General features: G+C 40.3%; 1 protein-coding gene across 7 annotated transcripts in view; it reads left to right on the top strand.

The window, feature by feature from the left end:
• OSBPL9 (oxysterol binding protein like 9) overlaps positions 1 to 13699 on the top strand; it is a 57736-nt gene that overhangs the window by 356 nt on the left and 43681 nt on the right. For 3 of the 7 annotated variants that reach the window (XR_001334176.3, XM_005482252.4, XM_005482250.4), the window contains exons 2-3: positions 8466 to 8516; positions 12130 to 12208. Coding sequence is in view for 3 of the 7 variants with exons in the window: in XM_005482252.4 (XP_005482309.2) it covers positions 8466 to 8516; positions 12130 to 12208 (130 nt within the window). In the remaining 4 variants the exon portion in view is untranslated. Of the gene's footprint in view, positions 1 to 8465; positions 8517 to 12129; positions 12343 to 12536; positions 12561 to 12609; positions 12631 to 12730; positions 12805 to 13699 lie in introns of those variants that run through there. The other 4 variants (XM_074545808.1, XM_014276077.3, XM_014276075.3 and 1 more) reach the window with 4 other exon arrangements.

The raw sequence follows: 13699 nt of genomic DNA, 5'->3' as shown, positions 1-13699 counted from the left end.
TTGTTGGCGGCGGGCGGCGCCGCTGGCGGGAGCGGCTGCGGGACCCGCCCGGGTTCTCCTGGCGGCTCCGGGGCCGCGCACTCTCCTCGGGCTGCCCCTGTCCCCCTGTCCCGGAGCCCTGCTCGGTGCTGGCCGAGTCCCGCTGCTCCCCGCCCTGTCCAGCGGGAACTCGGTGTGGGGGCTCAGCCCGGCCGGCGGGCGCGGGCGGTGCCGCCGTCCCGCGGCCGTGCGCGCCCCGCGCTTCGTTCCCGCGGCTCTCGGGGCGTTCCGGCCGCGCTTGGCGGGCTCGCTGCCGCTCGGCAGGTGCTTCCCGGAGCCGGGTCGGCTTTCCCGTTTCCGTTCAGGACTTCCCAGCACGATCTTTTTTACTGCTGTGTGTTAACAAACAGTGATGCTTTCCTTAACTTTTTCTTTCCTTTTTTTTCTTCATAACCCCTCCCAGATCCTGCCTTACTGGCTTGTTCGCCTTCCTTATTCATATTTTTACATAACTTACAAGTATTTCAATGGTAGGAATTAATTTTTTTCAAGGATGCACTCTGAAATCTGAAGGCTCACTGGGTGAGCTGCATCCATGCCCCAAAGTTTTCTTCTCATGGAGCAATTAGTGTATCAGGCTGGATAAAACACACACAAATTAAATCTGTAGTAAGTTGGAATAGATTTACAGCAAATAACTTGACACACCACAATGTCTATGAAGCTTTGTTTGTACAGAAGCATTGCATATAAAACTTTTTTCTTTAAATCTGGATTTCCATTGTACTGGGAGAGGCCAGTGGTAAGGCTTCTGCCACAGAACTGGCACACGCTCTCAGTTTTGTTCATGTGGGTTCAAAATCTCACACCTGGGATGTGGATGGAGAAATGGAAGTGCTTTTAAAGTTGCTATTTAGTGGCTCTTCAAATGTCAGCTGCTTGACAGAGATGAATTAGTCAGTGTGGTCAAAGTAGCAGTCCAAGGTGCAAAGTCATTTAATGCTCAGCTACAGAAATAGAAACATTTGCTGATGACTACTGTGTATAATTATAATTCTGGATATTGCATTGACTTTCATCCTATGGTCTTCAGCTGTTTAGTAGAATTATATTATTTAATTTTTTCCTATGACTGGGTACCTCTACATATATGTTACACTTTCATTTTGTATAATTTGTTATGTTCTCTGTCACTATAACAACTTTTAGTTCAAAAATTTAAAAACTCTTTTTTAAACCAGCTATCTTAAAAAGTTCAAGTTGGGTTTAAGGAATAAAATCATGTTCTCTGCTTTATGTGCCTTTGCCAGTGAGAAGTGGCTGGAGTGAACATTTCCTTCAGAATGCTCTTCCCATCCATGAGCTCTTTCATTCTCTTACCTAAGGCTGTAAGGCATAATGTAATGCATGTAATGCATATGCATTTACAAGGTGTTTTACAAAAGCCTTTTACCCAAATTGGGAAATTTCAATCCTACTGAAACCTGCCTGCCACAGGATCTGGGCCTTGGGCACGCCCTGCTCTCCTGTGTGCTGCAGGGCAGCAGGGTCAGCAGGAGCAGCGTTTGAAGGATAACTCAGAGCTTGTCCCAGCTGATCACACACCTCTGAAGAACCAATCCTACCCCTGAGAAGGTGATAGGGCACCGTTTGCTTCACCTTAGTGTTGGAGTAGTAACTCCTGACTCGTAGTTGATGAGGCTCGTAAATAAACAGCATTAATTTGAAGCGTTGGTAGGTTTGGGATTTTATTTAAATGGAGCAATGTCCTGTTAGGAAGGAACCTGTGATCAGGTGTACAGGGCTCCCTCTGCACCAGGTTCAGTCTGGAGCAGTGGAGTTGCCTCACTGTGCCTGGGTGAGTGTGGCTGGGCTGCTGGATGTGGCCTCTCCCAGGAATGCAATGCAGGGCTGGGATGGGCTGGGATGGTTCCAGCCCTGCTCTCTGGACACACAGCCTGGAAGCAGTTTTGTTGGTACAGGGGATTGCAGGTACTGATCAGCCTGTGCCTGCCCATTGTCTCTCCAGGCTCCTCAGCCTCAGTAAGTTCTGCAGACAGGAGACACTTTCTCCAGCAGATCCCACAGCCTGTTAACCTTTGGCTGGGCAGCTGTGGAAAACTGCAGGCAAATAACTCCTGATGCAGCTGAACTTTCCATTAGAGCCTGAGCCACAAACTTCTTCATGGGCGTGCCCTTGCACTCCTGGACTCAGCCCTCCTTGGTAGTTACCTAAAATAGACTGCAGAAAAACACCCTTAATGTGAAATAAACATTCAAACAGAATTAGTGTGAAATAGCACTGCACTCTGGGGGGAAAAGAAAAGTCTATGCTTTGTCTTTTGGTGGAATGAACAGCTGTTAACCTAAGTATGTTTTGGATACATACACCAGGAGCAAATGATTTCAATGAAATTCCATTTCTGGAATGATTAGAACTTTAAAGGAGAAAATTAAAAGTTTTTGCATCAAGTCAGAGTCAGAAAAAAAAGAAAAAAAATGTAACGGTCACATGTATTTCTGTTTTCATTTGTGTGTTCCATGCTCTGTACTTGTATTGCAGTGAACAATATTAGTGCTATTTGCATGTGTCAATGTGAATCTTCTCATGTGCGTTGACAAAAAAGCCTTTTACCTAAATTGCCAAATTGTTGGCTTTTTATTTTCCACTTCTGTAGTCCAGAAGCTTTTTTCCTCGTTTAGAATTGAAATGTTCATCCTCAAATTTGCTTATCATTACTTTTGTGTAAAGTGACTTACAAATTCTGTATTTTACAGAGTATGATCTGGACTTGTCGTCCAAATATTCTTTTCATGTGGTTTTGCTTAAATAAATGATTGCTGATATCAGTAAATGGCCCCCTTTTTTTTCTTTTTTCAAGCAAAATATGAACTAAATGACAGTGTGCCATTTTTACCATTTTGGATCGGTTTGACCAATGGCTTGACAAATTATTTTTTTCCCCTCAGCATTCTTGCATTTGTGACTCTACTCATGCTTCAGTGCTTTCTCTTAAGGGAATAACTTACATATATAAGTTATTGAAGCATTGCGAGTTTGTTGGCTTCACTGAAATATTTAGCAAACAAATCTTGAACTGGCTCATTCCTGCCTTCTGCTGGTGCAGGAGCTATAAAGTTGTTCCATGAGCTGGATTCCAGATGAGAAATAGCTTTGTGCTGGTTTATTTTTTCAGCTGAATTTGTTCTGTTGTTTGTTTTGTGCATGTCAGTGTAGAAATGTGTGTGTTGACATTATGCTGGGAGGAGAACATGAAGACAAAGAAATGGTCAAGGAGGAAGGGGGAGTTGAATGCAATTTGCTTTTTGTTTGTGTTTTCTGGCAGAAGTGATGTCTTAAATACACATCAGCTATAGCCTTGATAACCCTTGGGAATTCTGTAGAAATAATCCAGTGAACCACTCAAGTTTGAAAATCTGATTTAAATTCTAGCTTTAAGTGTACTCTTTAAATAAATATTTAAATTGTATAATAAATTGAAAGCAGAACTGGCATAGCTGTGCAAACAGTGCTAAAAACAGTGCTAGAAGAAGGTCAGTTCCTAAAGTATTTTAAAACTTCATGGATATATGACATTTGGTGTTATTGAAAGGAGAACTATTCAAAATGTTGCAGGCTTAAAGAACTGCCTTGCACAGTGAATGAAGGCTGCCAGAAAAATTGTTGTGTATGACAGCTCCATATTGTTTGTTCCTGAAACCAGACTGGGGAGCCTCCCATCATCTTAATGGTTTTTGCACCAGTGAATGCCTGAAGAATGGATTTAAGTGCTATTCTTTTGTTCATCATTCCATCAAACCACTTTTAAAACATTTGCTGGTCCACTGCTTTCAGGAGCAAGAGCTGTGTGAAATCAGTTGTTGGGAAAAGTAATTGTGGCAGTATGAAATTATCTCTCCCCTCATGTTTTTCAAGATTACTGCTAGTTAGCAACTTCAAAACTGGTTGTATTGAAGATCTACTTGTGGGTTGTACAACCCAGCTATTGAGGAGGGAGACTCAAATTTTGGAGCAGTTTTATGAATCTTTGGTGGTGAACTGAAAGCAAACCTTGTTGACTTGATTTCAAACCATGCCTCCAAAGCTGCAGTCAGGGCTCAGTGGCCCCGTGGCAGAGACTTTCAGTTAAATACTTCTTTCAAATACAGTTTCTCAATCAGCAGCTGCGTGCAAAAATCCCAAGAAAACAGGAAAAAACCACATCTGCTTTTGCACAAACGTTCCCTCCAAGGTCTCTGTTTTCCATTCTCAGATGAAATGACACTTTTTTCTTATAATAACTTGATCTTGTCACATGCCCTGAAAACAATTCAGTGAATCTATTAAAAACAGACAAAACTGTAAGTGAACTTGTCATAATAAAAATAAGTCTAAATTTATGGTCACGGGATATAAAATATTGTTGGTTGTCATACAAGGCTAAGTTGAATTTTGTACATAGTTTAAACTTTGTATCACAGGTTTCCTTGCACTGAATAAATTGTTAAAGGATTATTACTGAAGTAGTTGACTCCTCTTTAGTAGTTAAATTTCAGCTCCAGGCAGTTTAGTCTGTAGCTGTGCATTTTTGGGGAAGAGGCTGAATGGAGAGTTCCAGGACTGGGCTGTACCTTTTACACCTTGGTGCAGTTAAAGCCTCACATGAATTAATTTCTCATAGGATTCTTTAAAGCAGTGTAATGCTTTCCCATGCCAGGCCCTATAAAATATTGCCATACCTATTTCACATAATCGTGGTATGTGGTGGGGTTAGATGAGCCCCAGTGGCACCTCAGCTATGGCTGCAGTTTTATCTCCTGTTTTATGACTGCACCCACAAAAGTCCCAGTGTTGGCTGTACAAACAACCAGGCTGTGAGATGCTGTCCCTGAGCTCAGGGAGCTTCTCTGAGATTGGGGTGTGCCTTGGAAGGGGGCTGGGAACAGCCTGTGAAATCTTTAAATTGTTGAGGTCTGTTTCTGCTTTAAAAATGAACGTTGCCTTAGGATTTGATGAGAAAAAATTACTGTTATGGAAAGTGATCCAAATTTAAGCTTCTCTTGTAGATGTAGATAAATTGCAAAGATTACTGTTTATAGATACAGCTTGTTCCAGGTCCTTCGTCCTTAACAGGAAATAAATGTCCCAAGCGGTTTTGCTCATCTGTGTGCTTGTGTTAGGGATTTCCATGACAGCACTGAGTGAGTCAGAAATGCACCTCTTCAAGTTCTGCCCTTCTGTGCAAGCAGAACTCGTGCCTGAGAACTTTGGGAGGCGAAGAGCAGCTGGGTTTTATTGGAAACCTTAAACTTTGCATGCCACAGCTACAACTCAAATGAAATAGTAGCACTTCTAAAGATGAAGGAGGGCCGGGCGTCTTTCAGGCTTGGGTTAGGTTTCTAATTTTGTTTTGTTTTCTTTAAATAGGCCAAATAATTAATTTCTCTTCAGAATTCATAGGTTACCTCAAATGCATTTTGTTAGATCAGTTCTATATGTGATCAACTTTGCTGTGTGGATGTTAAAGAGGAACCAATAAAGGCCACATCTCTTTGGGAGATACCTAAATTCTCCCTGCAGTAATACTCTATAGCTTTATTCATTTTTACAAATTTTTATTTGAGTTTCAGCTGAAGTTTATCTCATATTGCTGTCCGCTTATAACCTGTTCAAGTCCTTTATCATCACAATCAGTACAGTGTGTATTGAAAGCTTATGGGAAATGTAATTTTGTCTGGTTATAAAACTGAGCGCTGAAAAAGATAGCTGCATATTAAAATTTTAAATATAAAAGGAAAGTAAAATGTGGGGGTTTTTTATTAGCCATTTAGAGATGCCTTTCTGCTGTATGAGTTTTTATTCAGTGAAATGGAACCATTCCTCAAAGCAGTTATAGGATGGCTTTATTTTTAATAGGATATATTGGGTAACCTAATTTTAATCAAAGAATAATAAAGGGAAGCTGAGAGTATTTGAATTGTATTTTTATAAAATTTTAGCTGGGGAGGGAGCAAAATCTAAAATGCCAGCTGAATTGTGTTTTAAAGTGCTGTCCTGCAGCAGCAGAGGAAGGTTTGCTGTGTGCAGTGAGAGAATCCAGCAGTGTGAGTGATGGCAGCTGCCTGCTCTGGAGCTCAGGGAATTCAGATACTGGAATCCTGGGTGTTTTATTGCACTTAGGTAGGATGAATTCCATTTAGTGCTTTCATATTTGATATTAACCAAGTAAAGCTCTGCCAGAAGATGGTGAAATTATGGGTATACAGGCCCACACTCTGACCTGTTGTTTATCTTGTGATTCTTTTTTCAGACTAAAAACATTATAAAGTTTAAACTTAATTTCCATCCCATTAAAAGAAAGACAAGAAAAAGGGAGGCTTCTACTGTATATTCTGCAGCTGAGTTGGTGGTCAGTGGAAATGGGGGTTGTTGGGGTTCTGCTCTCCCTTGCACTGGGAGGAGCCCCCAAATTCCCTGCATGTCCCTGGGAGGTATAAACCCTTCCAGACCCAATCTGTTCTGCTGCCTTTGCTTTTTTCTGCTCTGGTTCTGTGCAGGGAGCTGGGAGGGCTTTGCCTGGCTCGTGGGATCCCGGTCAGAGCTGGTCAGGTCCCTGCAGCCTCTGTCCAGATATTTTCTTTCCTGCTTAGATTATGCCAATATTTCTTCCAGAAACCACCAGAGGGAGTGGTAAGCTCTCAGAAGCGTCCTCCCATTTTAGGAGAACTCTCAAGGCAGTGAATATAAAAAGTAAAAGTGTACTCCAGTGAGCTATGTTTCAAATAGACACAATTTCTCGTAGGAAATTGTTGGAGAAACTTTGTAAATAGATCCTCTCTTGGGTTTGAGGTTAAAAAAAAAAGAGACCAAAACAAAACAATGTTCCAAAAAGTCTTCCCTATGTACTTGTTGTCTAAAAAGAAATTATATATCCGTAGAATGCATTATGGAGACACTACTGGTCTTGCATTTCACTTTGACCAGCTAACATGTGCTGATGTAAAAACAAGTAGATTAATTCTGATGGCTTCTAACACTCAGAAGACAGCCCTGATAAATTGGAGCCTGAATTGAATGAGAGGTCAGTTAAAACATTATTTGAAGCCCCAAGTGCTGTACCTGCACATTGTCTTTAGTGAATAGGACTTGCTAGGACCTCTTCATTCTTTCCTCCTAGCTATATCCAAAACATGTTTCAGATAAAGTATAATTAGTGACTCTTAAGACTGATACTTCTTGTCCTGTCCTTTTTTTCCCATTAATGTCAGCAAGATTTTATTGTCTAATTGCTTCAGTGAAGATAGGTGTGGTGGTAATAGCATCAATATATTGTCTTGATGGAATTATTGATACTCTGCTGAAAGGAGTGGGTATTTCAGAAGATGACAGCAAGAGAATCTCATCATGAAATTCCAGTGATAATAGTTGTTTTCTTGACTTGAAAGAATGCAGTTTGAATATTTAGATGGCAAGAGAGAAGGGGTTTTATTAGACAGGACTACTTTTCAGATAAGGCTACAATAGCAAGGAATTTATCATTTAAAAAACAGGAAGCATGTGTGTGGGTAGTCAAAAAACAGCCCTTAGCAGAAAACTGAGTATTCAGGATGATCTCACTATTTTCTTTTTCACCTTAAATAATTTGTTTGTGCTACTTAGGCTTGCCACTATTGCCCAAAGGCAATGGTTACTGTCAGCTTTGCCTGTGGCACTGGTGGGAAGGGCTGAAAGCTCAAGGATCACTGTTTCAAGCTGAGTTGACTGTTTAGAGTTCCCTGCTTGGAGGGGAGGTTGAAGCTTTTTTTCAGTGCTTCAAACAGGTATTAAAGAAGAGATTGATTAAATTTGCAAGGTGGGTTAATGTGCAAGTTTGAGTGCTTGTTATGGACATGAAAATCCTGTTTTCTGATCTGGGCTCCAACAGCTTAAATGGCTACAAAGGTTAACTTTTTAAATTGTAATAATGACAGCGGGCTGTACTAGCTGCGAAGTGGATTTACAAACAAGCCTAAACATGAATTTTGTCTCTGCCTAAAAGTGTATAAATCAGGGGAAGTTTCTGACAGATGTACAATTTCATTTGTGCAATTCTGCCTGCACAGCTAGATTTTGTTCCATGGACACTTTCCTGAGAATAGGAGAGAAAGGAGGAAGATGTGAATCAGCATACTGCTGATTTTTAATATTTCTCAACTCCTTTCTTCTTCCTTTTCTTTTACTTTCTGTAAAGGCATGGACTGCATTTCAGAAGTATTTGTTGAAGTTACTTAGGAAACTTCTTGAAGTGGAATCTTCTATTCTTTTGAAGGATTCATTTTCCATACTATGGTGCTGGGAACGAACCAGTTTTGTAACAGAAATTGCATCTTGTTTAGTCATTCACTAAAACATCGTGCAAAAATGTTTTATTCTTTCTCTGTTGGTTTGAATAACTTTCTTTTTACTGTATTTGTTAACCCACTGATCTGTTTTTTTTCTGTTTCAGTCAAAAGACAAAATGATGAGAGGCTCCCGCCGAGGGTGTGTTAGACTCAGGGTAAGTGTTGTTTTATTCAGTACTCAGTGACTTACTGTGTATAATGTGTCCTAGTGGAGAGAACTGCAAGGAGACTTTTGAGGTTTGGGCTCTATTCCTGACTCTGCAAAATGCTGAAGTGGTGAAAGTATTTAAAGAAAGAAAACGTTAGAGGTCAAGTGATGTGCTGGGCTAATTACATCCTATAATTTATATATGGTATAAAAATATTATACATATGATATATTAGAAGGTATTCTAATGTGGCAGAGTAAGATGGGTTAGTAGTAGGACACTATGAAAAATTTGCTGTTTGCAGTTCTCATTTCTCTGTGTGTGGAGGTCAATGTGTATATACACAAATATATATATATATATATATATATATGTGTGTGTGTGTATGTTCTGTACCTACAGAAGTCATTGTAAAACTGCTTCCTTCTGTCCTGGTTTGTTTTTCATCTCTTGCTGTGTCCTCCATGCTGCCAGTTTGGACCCTCCTTAGGCCTAGGCTAGAGCTTTGTGAAAGGAGAACTGGAAAGGGAAGGGAGAACACTGCTGGCAAAGTTTTTGAAGTGTGGTTGGAGTGGGGTGTGCAGATTGGGGAAGGAGAAGGTGCAGGGTGGGAAAGCTGAGCATTACCTGTGTGGGACATTTAGCCCTGACTGCTGCTCCTGCAGCTGGAAATGGAATTGCTAAAGGGAGGTGAGAGTGCTGGGATGTCTTTGTACATGCCCAGCTCCTGCCTCACTGTCATGCTTGTACCAAAGCTATTTCTTCTTGCACAAGTCCTATTCCTATATTTTTCCCCCATTTCTCATAGAATTTCTCTTTCTAGCCTGCAGCAGTCTTGTGAAGAGCTAGAACAAGTGAGGAATGAGAATGATGGCTATGAATGGGAGCATTTTGAAAGTTGAAGTAAGAGAAGTCTAGAGAAAGGGATCTGTGGTCTTACAAACAATGTGATGAGTGTTGAAGGAAAACTGAGCATTTTCCAGTTACTCCTTCCTTCTGTTGTTAGGCCTTTCTAGGCTTTCTGTGGGTACCTGTAGCCTTCTGAGACTCCACAGAGAATCCCCATTAACTTGGATTCCAGATGACTTCTTTGCACTTGGCCTTGCTTAATGTATTGATATCGTAATTCAGAATTTCTTTAAGGGAAATGTACACTCAAACCATTGTGTAGAACAAGATATTCCCAAAGATTCATGAGAGAGGGTTTTTCATTGTGCAGAAAAATTCAGTCCAAAAAGCCATGCCAGCTTTAATAGTGCTGTGAGCCTGTCACTGTGGAAGTTGGCCTCAGCCTGCCAGTTTAGGAAATATCAAAAGTGAACAATCTGTTCAATATTGCCTGGTCCATCTTTATATGCATTTAACATAAAACAGCCGCTTTCTCTTCTCCCATCTGTCACTTTTCCACCACAAATTGTTCTTTGGAGTTTTCTAAAAACTGATGGACTCCCCCAGCCTTTCTCTGAATATGTGTGATTTGCTTCTTTGGGGTTGGTTTGTTGTTTTTCTTTGTGAGGAAGGAAGGAATCTTCCTTTTTTCTGCTTTTGTAAAGCAGCTCCCCTGGCAGATGACAGTGATACTGATAGCTGAACAGATGGGCTTTTGCAGTCTGAAATTCTATCAGAGAGGTTTTCTGTTTGGAGTAATTGTTGATTTGTAACTGTAGGTGTGAACATAAACAAACATGTAACTTAAGCAGTTTGGCTGAAATATTTCCTTTTCTCTTGAATGGATTATGAAAAGTTCATTCCTCACCTTTTTGCTCCTAATGCCAATTTCATAGGCCTGAAGGTTCATCTCCAAATTCTTTTGCTGATTGTCTTAGTGTACTTAGGAAAGTGTATTCATAAAGCATTCTATGTCATCTGCACTATGCTCATGTCCTGCTAAAGTTTTCTGGAATATCCATAAACTTTGCCGCTCTTATTTTTAATTTTACTCGTTCATGTGTATTATCTGCATGGCAGAGGAAGCATTTTCTGTGCTTCTGGCTCAGCCCCTTTGCCCCAGTGTGGCAGTGCCAGTTTGTGCACTGTGCACAGGTTTGTGCTGAGTTCACAGGCCCAGGAGAGCTCTCCCTGCTCCCACACTTGGGATGGGGCAGGACTCAGCTGTCTCAGTTTGTGTTTATGGGAATTTTATCTGTTTCCTCTGGGGAGAATATCTTGGTCATGGTGAGGTGAGGGTCAGTCTCTTCTCCCAGGTGACGGGATGAGAGGAAATGGCCTCAAGTTGCACCAGGGGAGGTTTGGATTGGATATTAGGGGAAATTTCTTCACTGAAAGAAAGGTCAGCCATTGGAACAAGCTGCCCAGGGAAGTGATGGAGTCACTGTCCCTGCAAGTGTTCAGAAGATGTGTGGATGTGGCACTTGGTGAGGCAATTCAGTGTTGGACATGGTGGCACTGGGTTAACAATTGGACTGGATAATCTTGGGGCTCCTTTCCAGCCACACTGACTCTGATGCAGCTGCTGAGCAGAGCAATATTGTACAGCTTGCAGTGACCTTCTGGTTTGCTGCATAGCAAAATATGTACTTCAAGTGCTCAATATTTATCTGCTGGTATATTTAAAAGAAATCTGGTGGTTGTTGTGTCCTGGCACTAGAAATGTTCAGAATTATATTGGCTTGGATATACTTTTTAGGGGCCTCTTTTATAGTGATCACAGAGCTGTCCATGAAGAGCCTATAGGGAAGATACTCTTGGAGAAGTTAAGTGGGAGATTTTATCAGTGGAGGAGAATAAAAAACCAGCTTGGGGCTATCCTTTCCTGCCACACTGCCTTGGATTGCAGAGGGTTGGTGCTGTTCTTACCTGGGACTGCTGTTGTGGGGCAGAAGGAGAAAAGAAACTTGAGTCAATCCACTGGTGATTTTTGAGCTAAATATTACAATTTATTGGAGCTGGCAGAGACTTGGAATTGTCCTTTTTTTGTGTCTTCTCCTGGGTGAAACTGTTATTTATTATAAGTGTTGGAGGGGGCAGGAATGAAAATGTGGATGGATTTGTAAATTGCTAAGCACAGATGGTCTTTAATTTATTTGCATTTTCTTGTAATAATTTATGAAGAATTAGGAGACAAAGCTAGTTGCTTCCCATATATCCTGATTACTTACGGTTAATATTTACTTAGGGACTGAAAATTAGATCATGCAGTGTACCAGTGACATGACATGATGGGCCAAATTCATTCTGCTAGAATGATTTATTTTTTATTGCAGGCTGGTAGATAAAATCAGGTCAAGAGCTTCTTTTTGTGGAGTACTTAAGAATTGTTATTTTTATACATGGAAAATACATATAAAATATGTAAGTTGGAATGTAGTAAGGAACTGCTGCAGCATAAAGCCACCTCCATTACAAAACTAAAAGATGCATATCATTATCCAGATAACAGCTTTACAAACATTCACTGTTTTTTTCTGCAATTAAAAATTGATTGTTTTAAGGAACTGACTACATCCTGTGACTGAGCAGAGAATATTTCTGTATTCTTTACTGTATTCAGTTTGCTTCTAATTTGTCAAAGCTTTTTAAATTCCAGTGGTGTAGTGATAGAGTGTATGCTGCTGATGTCACTGCTTGCCTTATCAGGATTTTGTTCTTTGTTTCACAGGGAGCTGTGATTGGTATAGACGATGAGGACGACAGCACCTTCACAATAACTGTTGATCAGAAAACCTTCCATTTCCAGGGTGAGCTGAAAGAAGAGATTGTTTTTTTTCTTATAATAGATTCCACTTGTATTTGATGGATGATTTTAAATGTTTGGCAAGAGAACAGCATGAATGAGCACACTGAGAACATTCTGGATCCAGGGGTGCTGCAGGTTAGGCAGGGATTTACATCTGCAGTGAATACATATGTGCTAGAAAGAGACTGTAGCTCTGGCAGGATTTGGAGATGAATAATGTAAAGAATAAATCACTCAAGGGGAGAAAGTAATGTGCTTCTGACGATGGGTTTCGCTTGCAAAACGTTACTGCTCTTCGTTCTCAAGATACAGTGATGCATTTCTTTATGAAGAGAATCAAGACTGGGCTGAAGGTTGCAGTTTTATCCAAATAGAACTTAATGCTCAATTATGAGGAGACTAGAGGCAACGTTGGGCTTAACGGTGGAGCTTTGCTTCAAGATTTACCAGCTTGCATTCATTTCATCTACATTTCTGTGTCTTGTCTGCCAGTCACCATTTCTCTGCTATTATCCTTTTATTCACATTTCCTAGCACCAATGCCATCTGCCACTGCTATGTTCCGTCATTGCATGCTATGGCTCACCGGTAGAAAGGGTAAGGCTCTATATCATTGCTATGTACTCCTTAAATGATTCTGTCTGCAGCAGTAGGGCAAAATACTGTGCTGATAGTGAATAGAGAGCTTCCTTTTTCTGAATGTTACAATCCCAGGGAAGTATGATGAAAATATTTTGCAGTTAACATTTGTTAGTCTTTTTGCGTTTCCTCTAAAATGCAGTGACTAAATAATTGTTTTGTATAGAGCTGGAAAATGTAAATACCCAAGAGGCACACTTGAATTTATGCAGTCATTTTAATTTATGTAAACTGAAATAATTCTATAACTTCCATTGTACTGTACATATTCTTAAATCAGTGATTTGCAACTGGGAATTATCATCAGTGCTGTTGCTTTTGTGAGACTATTTCTAATGATAAATATTTATTGTACACCATATTGTCACTGGCTTCTGTATTCCTTGTGCTGTAGTTTTTCCTAAATGCTGCTGCTGTCTTCTGGCTTTTCACTGCATTAAGCCTTATAAATATACCTTCACAATGCTGAGCTCACAGTAGTGCTTAAATCTCCTGTTCCCAAGGATAATTGTTAAAATGCAAGCTAATTGCTAATGCAGTAATGGAATGCTGTACTAGGGCAGTCTCTCAGTACTATAAAGCTAAATACTGCTGAATATTTGAGAACTTGATACAGGTAAATCTAGAAATCTCTGATCTTTAGTTGCTAAGACAGACCTTTTTTTAATACATCTTGTTTTATATGCTGTATTCTCCTTTTGGTAGCCAGATGTCTTAAGAAAACTGATAGTATTTGACATAAGTAATGTTCTGCTCTGAGTAATATTGGTCATTTTTGAACAGCAATGTTGTCACATCTTGTGCTTTATAATTTCCCTTTCTCTGCATTTCATATTAGGCCAGGATTTATGTA

This window comes from Zonotrichia albicollis, chromosome 8 (genome assembly GCF_047830755.1).
Source record: "Zonotrichia albicollis isolate bZonAlb1 chromosome 8, bZonAlb1.hap1, whole genome shotgun sequence".
In the NCBI taxonomy this organism is placed as follows: Eukaryota; Metazoa; Chordata; class Aves; order Passeriformes; family Passerellidae; genus Zonotrichia; species Zonotrichia albicollis.
This window is presented reverse-complemented; position numbering and strand designations above follow the sequence as displayed.